This window comes from Gallinula chloropus (assembly GCF_964237585.1).
Source record: "Gallinula chloropus genome assembly, chromosome: 9".
Lineage (NCBI taxonomy): Eukaryota > Metazoa > Chordata > Aves > Gruiformes > Rallidae > Gallinula > Gallinula chloropus.
In genome coordinates, this window is record NC_140094.1 from 11,514,139 (window position 1) to 11,527,837 (window position 13,699).

Below are 13,699 nucleotides of genomic sequence, written 5' to 3' on the forward strand. Positions count from 1 at the left end.
GCAAGACCCATGCCCAGCCCAGTGACTCAGGCTGTCTTGGCAAGGACATGGGGAGGCTCAACAACTCATCTTCTGGTCATCAGAAGGGAGGGTGGCCCCTGGTCTCAGCCCCATTTGCTCTTGGTCACAGAGTGGCAGCTGCTCTGGTTAGTGGGTGGGCAGTCCCAGACAGACCCCCGCTGCAGCAGGGCTGTGTGTCCCCCATCTCTGCACCCGTGACAGAGACTTACCAGAGTAAACAGATCCTGGTGACAGTTTGGTGTTCCCCAAGAGGTTCTGGGAGTTGCCCTGCATGGGGTGGCAAGCCTGTCCTTGCTTACCTCCACCCTTACACAGTGTGGTCAACTGGGTGCACGCTGCAGTGCATCGAGCAGGACGGTCTCACGGGGCAAAGGATCTCCTGGGGCTGCTGCTGTACCCCACAAGACAAGGTGGACAGCTGAGAGCTGGAGTGAGGGGTACTCTGCCTTAATCCTTGGTGCTAGCTGAGGAAGGGTGCTAACAGAGCCGAAGGGGTGGGTGGGGGGGTGTCGCAGAGTGCCAGGAGGGTGGGCACTCAGGGCTGTGGGGGTCAGGGTGCTCCTGAAAGGGGGACGGAAGGGGTGTGGGGCTGGGCAGAGCAGGGGGCTGGACTCCTGGGTCCACTCCCCACTCTCACTAGCCTCCATGGCTACTCGTCCCTAGGGAGGCAGGGCTCAGAAGTGCTCTGAGCTGCTCAGAGAAGAGGTGCTGAGACCCGTCCCTCCTCCCAAGGAGGAAGGAGGGCCAGAGGAGCAAGCCTGCTGAAGCTCCCGCACTCTGAAACGTGATCCTGCTGGAGGCACCTCCCTGGGCCCCACCTCGCCCTCTCCAACCTATATATGCCGCCCGCCTTGGCTGTGTGTGGGGGACGTGGGCTCACACGGTCTGCCGGGCCCCCAGGTGTCCCTGTGGATGGAGCGGCCAAGGCACCAGGGGATGGCGAAGAACACGTACATGCGCTGGCGGCTCCCACTCGTCTGCCTCCTCTGGGAGGTGGCCATGATCGTCCTCTTCGGGGTCTTCGTGCGCTTCAACCCCGAAGCCGATGCGCACTGGGAGGAAGAGAAGCGAGAGATGAACCTCACCAGCGACATCGAGAACGATTTCTACTTCCGATACCCATGTGAGTATTTGGAAAGCCTACTTCTAGCACTGGCTGGTCCCCATTCCATCCCTACCACTGCATCTACATCGCACCCCGTGGCAGAGCCTGCCAGAGGTGACATATCCACTAATGGCTGGAAAGTCGGGCTCTTGCCTTGAGGCCAGTTTGGGGTACACTAGAGAAAAGCCTCATGGCCCTCCAATGTTTTTGGGGCTCTAACAGCAGGGTACTGTGACACCAGTACATAACATCTTTTTTCCAGGAATAGTGCTGACGTGTTCCCAGCACCCTGCAAGTTTCGGCTTGCTGCCCCCTCCCTCAGCTCTGGATCAGAGCAAGCTTTTCTGTGCATACGGAGGAACGGCTGTTGAGATCCTGTGACATCTTTCTCCCCTTCCTACATCCTCCCCCAGACTAGTAAATTACCCTTTAGCTACTGGCATTTCGATGCCGGAGCCCTCCTAACCTGCCAGGTTCCCAGGGCTCTTGGGCCGCTGCATCGTATATCCACGGGGATTATTCAGGTAGTTAAAGCCCTTCTGGCCAGGCGGTGCCCTTGGCTGGCTTTGATCTCCAGGGCTGGTCATCTTTGTGAGCCGTTGGGAACAGGCTGCTTCTGTAGGCAATTGTTTCCAAGGAAGCAACAGGCCTGAGTCATGCATCTATTTAGAACATTTCCATTAAAAACACCTGCTAAATCAAAGGAGCTATAGAAACCTGTAGCTGCTGAGGATTAGCTAGTTCAGAAAAGGATTTGCTTACAGAAACCTGCTGCTCTGCCAGCCTCTGGGTTAGTCTAGGGGCCGTGGCTGCCCTGGGCTCTCCCTTGAGATCTGCCCTTCACACATGCATTGGTGTGAAGCAGCGACAGTGCCCAAGGGCTGCTCTTCTCACTGAGGTGCTGGGAGGACATCAGGGGTCTAAGAAAGAGGTTGTGGGAGCTAAGGACGTGACATCTCTTCTGTTCTCATAGGCCACCCCTGCTCCACCACGCCAAATAATCCCCCTCAAATGGCTGTGTGGATTCACACAGCTAAATCAACCTAAGAGCAACTGCTTAGCTCTCCAGAATTACATTTCTGTTTCAGACCTGAGGAAAGGCTCACATGCCCAGAAGAAGAGATTGTCTTTCTCGTTGTCTAATCAGAAATATTCTCACTCTGCAAAGATGGGAAGGGGACTGAGCCCTAATATTTTGATCCCTGTGTCAATCCAGCACCGCTCAGGAGACAGTGGTGATGGTTGAACACCCAGGGAACATTTATATTAACGTTCTACAACTGCTGCTGTCCTTAGGACCTGTCTGCAATGGCAATGGGATAGGAGTGACAAACTGACAGGTCCTCCAAACCCAGAGACAATCAGGAGGGCATGCAGGAGGAAGCCTGTGTGTAGTTGTGCCAGTGGTGGCCATTGCCAGGTTCAGTTAGCGAGGCAACTCCTTGTCATTTTGAACCACACGTTGATGTGTCCTATCTGGAATCCCTACTCTCTAAGGAAAAGAAATGATTCTCTCAGCACAGGTGGCACTCCCATAGCCCAAACATTTCCTCTCAATAGCAACAGTAATTGCCTTCCCACAAAAGCAGGGTTACAAAACCTTTAGGGCGTCGCAGCACCTGGGCTGCCACTGATTGATGCCAACGTTATTCTCCAGGGAAAATAAATGCAAGGTTTAGAAAAAGGCTTTAGATTGGGTGCAGTATGAAGAAAGACCTGCTCTTCCTGCTGGGATTGTACAGGGTCTAACACACAGTGGGGATCCACTGTGGTTTTGGAGGGGGCATGGTCTGCAGCTTTAACTCTGACCTGTGTATCTCTGCTTTTAGGATGAAAGTGGGGATATGTAAGGCAAACAGCAGCAAGTAATTCCATCTTATGCCAGAGAAAAGAAGTAGGGAGAATAAATATAGCTGCAGAGGGAATGTCTGTGGGATGGTAAAGCCAGACTTAGGAAGACTGGTTCTTAGGAAGCACAAAGAAGCGCGCCTGAAGTGACCTCTGCTGAGCAGTGTCAGCTGCAGATCTTGTCTCCTTCGGTTTTTTAACAATGATTTCATAGGTATATAGGGGACATTTTTGAAAACAAGCAGATGAACTTGTCCCTGCACCATGGCACTACACTGCTGGAGCCTATCCAAATGCTTGTCCTTAGACAAGTCACAAGATCTGGTAAAGCACCAAAGGACGAAACCTAGCCCTCAGTGGAAGCAGCAGGTACAACCCTGCCATCCCTACAGGAGCAGATCCAGGGCTGCTGGATTTCAGCACAGGTTCAGGGGAGAGCAGATCCTGGGTGACTGCATTTCCTTTGCCCTGAGTTTGCGCCTTCTCTGAGACACAGATGTTGCTGGTTGTAGTGGCTACGCTGGTTTGTGCACTGCACAACGCAGAACTTGCTGGCACAGCTCCCTCTGCACTGCGTTTCCCTGTCCCAGAGCATGGGTTTGCTGAGGGGAGTCTTCCAGAGAGGGGAACCCAGCCTTGGGTCTCCCGCTCTTCTCATGGGCCTCCAGTGTGAGAGCACATGGTTCAGTGTGTAAGCATGTTCAGCTCACTTAATCACAAAGTGATGCTTATCTGATAGAAACACGCAGCACTAAAAAGTACAGCAGGTTTATTGCACCAAGAATTTCTTTCAAGAGGCTCAGGCAGGTTGGGTTTCCCCCGGGGAAGGGCATCTGAGGGGCTCAAGCTAGCAGGTCTGAGCATTTGTGGGAAGAACTGGGTCTCTCTGGTTTAAGCACTCAAAAATCTCACAAGGTGGAATCCTGGTCTCAAGGGTATTTTGCCACTGATTTCAGTAGCATTTAAAAACATAAACTTTGTTCCTGTACTCTTCATGCTCTGAGCCATTACCAGGACCCTGCCTTGGATGGGCCTACCCAAAATGACCATTTATCTGTTTTTAACAGATCTTCACTGTTCTTTTAACCTGACATTTTCCACATCTTTTACAAAAGGGAAAAAAATAATCAGAATAAAAACTACTTTCCTTGGCACACTCCATTAGTTTCTGGTCTTCCCTTGTGTACAGCTTTTAATGAACATTTTTTACTTTCAAAACTAAGCCTTTTACCTAAAATCTAATTTCCAAAAGCTAGGCCATTTGCAGACTTAGAAAAGTGGGGACATGAGACAAACCCACAATGTTCCTTGAATGTCCCCCCTACTACCACTGATGTGGTTAATGTCCTTTCACCGCCGACTTCAAATGGCACTTGCAGCCCTGTTACCCCCCCAGAACTGACAGTGCCTTCCCTCTGCACAGCTTTCCAGGACGTCCACGTGATGATCTTTGTGGGCTTTGGGTTCCTCATGACGTTCCTCAAGCGTTACGGATTTGGAGCTGTGGGTTTCAACTTCCTCCTTGCTGCCTTTGGGATCCAGTGGGCTCTCCTGATGCAAGGCTGGTTCCACTCTTTCAAGAATGGGAAGATCCTCATTGGAGTAGAGAAGTAAGGAGGACGTGGGCTCTGGAATGCCACCTCTTGACTAGCCAGTGGAAGAGCTGGGATGGGATCCCAGCAGCTGGCAATGCCTGTCCCTCTGTTGTGTGCCAACAAGTCTCTAAAATGTCTTCCCTCCACATACCTGCACTTGCTTTCCACCTTTTAGCCCAAAGGTAGTGCCATTACAGTGGTCCTGCCCAAAGGGAAATGTGAAACAAACCTCACCTCTTAGTCTCAAGCCAAGCACTGTGGATGCTAGTGCTGAGAACATATGTAGTCCACATTATTTAAATACCTTGGGGGAAAGCACCTTTCCTGGACAGTGTGTCAGGATGAGAGGAAGGTCAGTGGGAAATTCAGGGCTGACTCCTTATCACCTATTTGTCATCAGCTGGGATATCTAGACGTGGGGGTGAGTGAGGGTCAGTTACAGAAGAGTATTTCCTCACTAAACCATAATTATCCTTCCCCTTTTCCAGCCTGATCAATGCTGATTTCTGCGTGGGCTCTGTGTGCATTGCCTTTGGGGCCATCCTGGGCAAGACCAGCCCCATTCAGCTTCTCGTCATGACTTTGTTTCAAGTCACGCTCTTCGCTGTGAACGAGTACATCCTCCTCAATCTGCTTCATGTAAGGCTTTAGGCAGCGCCCACTTGGTTCTGCTCCTTCCTCCCTGCATCTCTCCAAATTGTCTCCCTCTGCTACAGCTCCACCAAGCCACTGCCTTCATAAGCATTTGAAATGCAAGAATTAAGGCAGGAAAAGTAGACAGATTACAAAGGAGGGGGTCAGCAGATGGTACTTCCCTGAGAAGGGAGATCTTCTGGGGTTTTACACACAAGCCTGGCAATTCAAGAGCACTCGGTCTCTCTGCCATGTCTCCAGGCAGATGAGGAGTCTTAGCACAAGGGACCAGTTGCTCTCTTTATATCTGAGATTTCCCTCTTCTCTGTTTTCCCTGCTGGAAGATGGGTGTTGTAGTGACAAAGAGGACAAGATGTCTGCTGGCAGAGGCAGGGAGGGTTCCTGTCCTCTGAGAGAGGGCTTGGACGACTGGCAAGCAAATGAGCTCTCAGAAGACCTGAGTGCACGAGAGCCAACCTGGCTACTGCTGCAATCCACTTGCCATGGGGACAGGTCAGAAACTCCCCTCTGCTTCAATGCCTTCCAAGAGCAAGCTAAGAGGAGTGTTATGACCAGGCAAGCAGGACAGGTAGCAGGACCAGAGCATTTTTGTCCGTGTCTCTCCATGACTGAGTGCAGGCTGGAATGATGAGTGGGGCAGACAAGCTGGGCATGATGCAAACCAGACTCCAGCTCCAGAATAAGTGGCAATTGCAGAAATAAACCTCTGTTTTCCCGTGGCTGCAGGTTAAGGATGCAGGTGGCTCCATGACCATTCACACCTTTGGAGCCTACTTTGGCCTCACAGTGACACGCATCCTATACAGACCCAACCTGGAGCAAAGTAAGGACAAGCAGGGCTCCGTGTACCACTCCGACCTCTTCGCTATGATCGGTGAGTCAGCCCCACCACAGGGGTGCTGGTACATGCAGGATGCATGGCTGCAGAGGGCTGGTTCCTCCTGTGTCTCTGGGAAAACCAAACTGAAAACAGGATCTGCAGCTGAGAAGCTGTATCACAATCTCCCACCCCTCAGAGCTACTCAGCTCCCTTCCTCAGTGTCTGGGCTGAGATGACACCTTAGAAGACAAGGACATGTTTTGGTTCTTCCTCTCTGCCAGTCCCTCCTAATGCTGGTCCCATCATGGGGAGTGTATCTCTGGGGTAGCAGGACTAAGGGATTTAACTTCCCCCTGTGCAGAAAGATCTTCTTTAGAGGTATTTTTCAATCCCTGTATTCTCTCTTTTCTCTTTCTCCACTTCATCCCTTCCTCCTCATCCCATCAGGTACCCTGTATCTATGGATGTACTGGCCCAGTTTTAACTCAGCAATTTCTGAGCACGGGGATGCCCAGCACCGCGCTGCCATTAACACATACTGTTCGCTGGCTGCTTGTGTCCTCACCACAGTGGCCTTCTCCAGCATGCTGCAGAAGAAAGGCAAGCTTGACATGGTAAGCTGGGAGCAGAGAGCCCTGCATTGCCCAGGGGACTTACACTGACATTGATTGAGGATCCAGGAAATGATTGGCACTTGCTCCTTGCTGAACAGATACGGGGTTTCAGGGTATGATGGTGAAACCAGCTTCCAGGCAGAAACACAGAGGCAATATTGAGTAAGCCAATGGGAAGTGAGTCCTGCAATGCCCAAGGTGTAGGGTGATGCCCTGCTCATGGTGGACCTAAGTCACAGCAGAGACTGGACTCGCTCTGCCCAGAGAGCTACTGATGGGCATGTTGCAGAGCCGTGTTTGGCAGTGCTCGTCAGCGAGCTGAGCAGGGCCTGCGCGGCAGCTCGTGAGCAATCGAGGGGCTGACTTGTACGTGTTATGTGTGTGGGTGACATGTCTCTGTGACAGCAGAGCTTGCATGACACATGGGTGAGACAATTTCCATCTCATCACAACTCCCCACCCAGATTTGTGGATGCAAAGAATGTGTGTGGTACAGGGAGTGGGAGTCTATGTGCGCCTGTGCTACAGACAGGCTGCCTGTTCTTCTCTTGTTTTTCACCAACAAGCAGGAAAATGGGCCCTGATATTTCCTCTGGAAACATTTTCAGAGCTGATTCTCCTGCTTTGCCATTTGCACTATCCCTGAGCAATTGCAGTCTCCTCAGAGGTGCCAAGACAGGGCGGTTACTTCTGCAGGTCCACATCCAGAACGCAACGCTGGCGGGTGGCGTGGCCGTGGGCACCAGTGCAGAGATGATGCTGACTCCATATGGCTCCCTCATTGTCGGGTTCATCTGCGGCATCGTGTCCACGGTGGGGTATGTCTACCTCACGGTGAGTGCTGCTCTAGCGGTCTGCAGCCTTGGTCCTGCTAAGGAGACCAGAAATGGATTCACTTCCCTTTGAGGGTTTCTGCTTTCCACATGTAGTTACACTTCTGACTATTTACTGCCCCAAAATGCTCAGGAAGGCTCAGGCTCCCAACAGGACAGTGCTTGGAGGATTTGTTGTTATTTTATCTTTAGCTTGGCTCACACCTTTGTGTACAAGCCCTTAGCTCTTTAATGGGACACATCACTCTTCCTTCTCTGCTTATCCCAGTCTTCCAAGGAAGGAACTAATCTTTTCCATGGCTGTGGTCGTGTCTCTGATCATTCTACCTCCCTTCCCTTCAGCCTTTTTTGGAGTCCAGGTTGCACATCCAGGACACATGCGGCATCCACAACCTCCATGCCATGCCAGGCCTTATTGGGGGCATTGTGGGGGCCATCACTGCAGCTGCAGCCACAGAGGATGTTTATGGAAAGGAGGGGTAAGTCAGCTTGAAAATCTTCCTTGTGAATAGATTTTACCTGGGGCTCTTTGTGCTGGGAGCAAGGAACAATTAACAGTCACAGGATCACAGAATGTCCTTGTTAATTGTCCAGAGTTGCCACTTTCCCCCTCAAAATCGTGGTGTGCACTGACTGTGTCAAGTTTATTGAAGTGTAAAAGACTCACCTCGCAGCTGACTTGTGGTGACCTCAAAATGTGAGCCACAAGCCCACTGCTTGGCCTTATTCTGGGGTGTGGTGGGTGGGGAAGTGCCTCCCTCCATCCCTGCATTGTTTTGGGAGTCAGAAAGTCTGAAATACAAAAGAAATGTTTATATTTTGGGCTCGCCCTAGGTAAAGCTTTGCCAGGGGCAAGGGGAGAAGGAAGTGAAGGATGTTTTGTGTCATTGCAACACTTTCCTGGTCAATTGCAGAAGAGGGATGGGGCTAGGGAGGAGCCCCCAAGACAGCAGGGCAGCATGTCTCCTCCGGAGCTAGGGAAGAGCGATCCTTGCCATTTCTGCCTTCGGCAGGTTCATCAAGGCATTTGACTTCACCGGCACATACCAGACACGGACACCCAGTGTCCAAGGAGGGTTCCAGGCCGCTGGCATCATGGTGTCTCTGCTGATAGCTTTTGCAGGAGGGGCTGTTGTAGGTAAGCAGGAGGGGAGGGTTGAGTCCAGCCTGTGTCACCGAGCACTGTCCCCAAGGCTACGTTTGGCCCCTTTGCTGCCGGCACGGGCGGACTCCGGCCATCCGCACCCTGCCTGCATCCCGCACGGCGTGATGGCCCGGACCCACCGCCCTGCCCGCCTGCTTCCAGGGGCCATCCTGAAGCTGCCGATCTGGGGCGACGCCGCCGCCGAGAACTGCTTTGAGGACGACATTTATTGGGAGGTGAGACGGAGGGGAGAGGCGGGGGGGGGGCGGCCGGGCCAGGCCAGCCCAGGGCCGAGCCCTTCGGACGGGGTTTGGGGTCGAAGCCGGCGGCGGGCGGGGGCGGGAGGCACAAGATGGCGCTGTCGCCCCGCGGCGTGAGGGGCCGCTGAGGCGGCGCTGAGGGGGCTCTGCCGCACCGCAGGTGCCGGAGGACGAGGAGAGCGACGTGTACCACATGCACAACCCTGACAAGCCCGCCTCGCCCTGAGCCGCCCTCCGCCGCCCCCGGACACATTCGCTGCCCCATCAGCGGGGTAGACCGGGCTGCGCCCGCCGCCTCTTCCCCCACGGCAGGAGCCGGGGCCCTGCTCCAAGCCGGACGCGAAGGCTGGTTGTCTCCCCGTGATGACAAGGCATCTGCCCCGACTGTTCTCTCCCGCTTTTGTAACGAGCTGTTTTGAATAAAATAAAAACGTGTTCTTCTTTCCCGGCCTGTGCTCCCTTGCGTGGGTAGCGGAGCCGGGTGGGATGATGCCCACACCCCATCTCTCTCCCCGGCTGCGCAGAGCAGCTGTTAGAGCTCAACGCTGCCGGGGTAAAGCAGGACACTCCCGGGTCCAAAGGAGTGCCCATGCAGGAGCGAGGGGCTCTCAGCTCAGGCTGTGAGGACCTGGCACCTTAAAATACAGCAGCTGGAAGCAGCAGCTCATATTTTCCACAGTGGGGCCAAGCCCATGTCGGAAGCACAGGCTGGGCTGGTGCTTTGGGGGGCGGGGGGATGCTGGGGAGCAGCAGCTGTCCCTGTGCTCATGCCGCCATCCAAGGCATCAGTAAGGGCCTGTTTGTGTCTGGCTGCACTTTTATGTGCCTCCACCATCACCTTCTCAGCTGCTCTGCTGAGGTCTCTATCAGGTCCTCAGGAGCCTTGTTTGCATGCACAGTTCAAGCTGGCAAGACCCTTTCCTGTGCTTTGGTTTCATCCATTTTTTTCCCAATGTCATTAGCACTCTCCTTCCACTTACCAATGCTGTCCTGATGGCAAGAGCCCAAAGCATAGCCCCCAGCTCGTAACTGGACCATCAGACTTGGATGCCAGAGTTGGAGGAGACAGAAAGGAAAATCAGGCCTAAAACCTGCATATTTTCCAAGGTAGTATGATATGAGGAGCAGGAGAGGAAAAGGGGGGAAAAAAAGGAGGTAGGAGGGCTGATAGGTCTTCACTGCATCTAGCTGTAATTCTCACACCTGAGGGGGGGAGTCAAAAGTAGCTATTCACATCCCCTTGGGATATGACACCCTCATTTTCCATGCTGGGTAAAGACAAAAACCCTTTACAACATGTTTCTGGAATTTGTCAGCGGCTGCCAGCAGCAGCATGTTAATTAAATGTCGGCAAAGATGGAAGCAAGGAGGCTCTGCTCTAATTGGACACTTTGCTTGGTGGAGCTGAAAAACATTGTGACAGAGGAGGAGGCGCCGAAACACTGTGTTCCCCCGCCATGGCGCAGGGATGGGGACAGCCACGAGCAGGAGATGCTCTCTTCTGAGAGGCAGGTGTTGCCTCTGTGTTGCCTGAGACAACCCCACCATTGAAAAAAAGGAGAGTAACAAAACAAAATGTATAAAATACTCCATAGGAATGATCTCAGTCACAGCAGCGGTGTGGGCTAAAGAGAAAGGGCTTATTGGCTAAGGGGAAACTCAGAAACACTGTAGCTGAGCCATCAGGAGCTCCATCCCTCTTTCCAGCTCATGGTATATTATATATTCTTTTACGGTGGCAAAAGCAGGTCTGACAAGGTAGAAATGGTATCCAGAGAGTGTTCTCTGCAGAGCCTGAGTGTACATTGACCTGTGTCCTTTCCCCATGGCAGGGACAGGAAAATGAGGGGCAATTCCTGATTTCCCTGTGTTGGGATCTGCTGAAGGAAGATCTCCTCCCAGTCTCTTTGCACTTGGGAAAGGATGTAACAAACATTTTCTGTTCCCAGCTTCGTCTGTGGAGCCTGTCAGAAACCATCATGGGGACATTGATTGTCAGGTGCCGTAGACAGTCCATTTCAAAAGGGGAGTCCTAAACATTTTGCCCCAAGTCTTCAAAACCACCTGAAAGCAGAAGCAGACCTTCCAGGCACCACACCTCCTACTGCCTCATGGGACCAGTGCCCTTCTGTTCCACCCCATTTGAGCTTCTGGCTATGTCCCAGACAAGCATCAGCTATGCCAGTCCGCAGAGAGGCAGTGTCCCACCATGCAGATACAGTGGTCAGACTCTGTGGCCTCTGGTCTTTCCTCACAGAAACTTGCAAGGGGCCACAGGGATCAGTAAATGCAAAGACTGAGAACCTGTGTTGTTTCAGTGAGGTGACCAGCCCGCATCTCTGGTGGGACAGGTCTGTGAGTGCCAGGAGATGATCCTACCCCATGTGTACATGCCAGCAGAAGGAGCCCCAGCCCCACTCTGCACCCTCCAAGCTCTGCCTCCTCCTCCTCGTGGGAAGACACCTAAATTGCCCAGGCTGCTGGGCAGCGAAGCGTTTTATTGCCCATGCTCTTGCAGGGCTCAGTCTGGTCTCAATACCTAAATCACTCGCTGGGGCTGGCCTTGCAGTTTTAATTCCCTGGCAAACAATGCCGGGGTCGGGCTGGCGTGTTTGAAGTGTGGTCGCGGCCCCAGCAGTGGACGGAGGGTTTCTCAACGGGGGAGCGCAGGGAGTGGAGGATTGGGCTGCTCCGGCAGGCGGGAGGATGTGTGAGAAAGGGGCTGTCGATACCCGCAGGGATTAGGTGGTACAAATTGGCTGGGAAGCACCAGAGGCATTGACCAAAGTTGTCATGGGGCAGGTTCCCATGGGGGGGCTGGCTGAAACAACCCGCCTTCAAGGAGGCTGGAAGGCCTGGCCTGGCTGCTAATCCTCTGGGATCTATGGGGCACAGAGTAGAAAAGAGGTTAAAAAAAAAAAAAAAAAGGAAAATCTCGTGTAAAGGTGGTGGTTTCCCCAAGGGGATGATGTTAGAGAGAGCGGGAAGGGGGCGGGGGGGAACAGCATCATTTAATCCCGCTTTTAATAGGCAGGTGGTGGGCTTTGCTTGTACTCCCGCTCCTGCAAGCTGCTGCAGAGATTTCAGGAGACAGACTCTGCTCACCTCTGGTACCCCCCACTACTGCTGGTGACCATCTGCAGAGGCCTGGGGGTCCCCACCTGCATGTGTGCATGGGTGTGGGTGCAAGTACATAGTACAAGCACCAGATTTGGGCTGAACTGGGCTCGTTGCGTGCCTGAGACACTGGCCACAGCAGATCTCCCGCTGGCCCTGCATGCAAAGTCCCCTGCCCCATGGACATGCCTTCAACCTTCTTGACCACATGCAACCAGCACACCAAACCCCACACCGTCCTCGCTGCAGCAGTGTCAGCGTGCCCTCACACACATGTGCCAGGCCTGCTGGCCACAGCACCGCCGTCCTCATCCATCCGCCTTCGCCACGTGCATCCACCGGCCTTTGCCCAGCGCGTCCACCCACCTTTGCACCGGTGCAAGCGCCTGCGTATCAGGCCCGGCGTGTCCACGCCTGCGTGAGCACCGCTCCAGCCCCTTCTGAAGGAGCGCTGTAAATTGTAATCAGATTAGGGCAGCCGGTCGCTTAGGGCCCTTGAAAAGGGCATACGTCCCCTCATCAGTACCTAGCATTGAGTCGCACAAAGGGTCTAAGTAACTCGGCAGGGGTCGGGCCCTCTGGAGCGCAGGGGAGGGGGCTCGCCTTTCTTTTCTCTCTGTCCCTTGTAATTATGTCAATTTGCTAGCCAAATTGTTTGCTTGAGTGGACAGTGGGGGCTTGCCCCCCTTCCCGCCTCCCCCCCACCCCTAACCCCATTCATGTGCTAATGTGGGAAGGAGCATGGCCTCCTGACTTCGGGAGGTGGCCGTTGAGGAGTAAAGCACAGGGGGGCACGGGCCAGGAGACCCCATCTCTGCGCCCATGGATGCTTTGGCCTTGCAGCCCACATGAGCAGGGCACTCCTCTTTGCTTTAGCCCATGTTCGGGTTGTGCAATGCCCAGCCAGCCCAGGCCAGCCTTGGTTTTCTCCAGTCATCCCTCACCTGCACTGTATCCCAGCTTGGGCCATTGCATCCCCAGGGCTGCGCGCCATGCCCCGCCGCGCGGCGGTTTTTTCGGCACACCTCCCCACCCGCGCACCTCCCAGCATTTGCATATATTCTGCCCGCAAATCCTTGTCAAGGGGAGCTCTTTATTGCCTGTATAGATCACAGGGTGTTAGTTAAGGGGCTTCTTTGTATTGCCTCAGACAGCTGGGGTCATCAAAAGTCCTGCGGTGGGAAGGAGAGACAGGAGGAGGGGGGAAGCTCTGACAATACGGACTGAAGGATTAAAGGAGCATATAAAGTTCCTATTGAGTGAGACAAGAGGCTGTTCACTCCCAAGATTGACAGCGACCAGGAGGCGATTCCCAACACAATGTCCAATTAATTCTCTACCCTCTTCGCTGCCGTCTCCTCCCTCCCTCCTCTCCTGGGCTGGAGCATGAGCAGGGAAGGGCTGAAGCTGAGATCCTTGAGAAGGTAATTAATTATTCCTGACTAAGAGGAGCTTGACAGGGTCCGGGCCCATCCCCAGGCTCACTGGGCATCCGCCCCCCTCTCACGGGCTTCCATCAGCTTGAGCCACTTCAGGGTAGTTTTTCTTTCCATCACAGGCACGGTTGTCCCACCAACGGTCCATCTCAATGGCAGGTCCTCCTGCACCATAACCATGGTTAGTACTGAGCCCAGAAGAGTTAGATTTAGGGCTAAAGCCAGGCTGGCAGTGGCATGCAGCCAGGCAAG

The 13,699-nt window shown here is 53.6% G+C and overlaps 1 protein-coding gene across 1 annotated transcript; it reads left to right on the forward strand.

The window, feature by feature from the left end:
* Nucleotides 1-933: 933 nt before the first annotated feature.
* RHCG (Rh family C glycoprotein) lies at nucleotides 934-9,120 on the forward strand (the record flags this gene model as incomplete). Its single annotated transcript, XM_084268213.1, has 10 exons — nucleotides 934-1,144; nucleotides 4,398-4,584; nucleotides 5,058-5,208; nucleotides 5,950-6,097; nucleotides 6,491-6,657; nucleotides 7,354-7,491; nucleotides 7,833-7,969; nucleotides 8,504-8,628; nucleotides 8,797-8,870; nucleotides 9,055-9,120. 10 exons carry the CDS (start codon nucleotides 934-936, stop codon nucleotides 9,118-9,120), a joined length of 1,404 nt encoding a protein of 467 aa, XP_084124339.1.
* Between the last annotated feature and the right edge of the window lie 4,579 nt (nucleotides 9,121-13,699).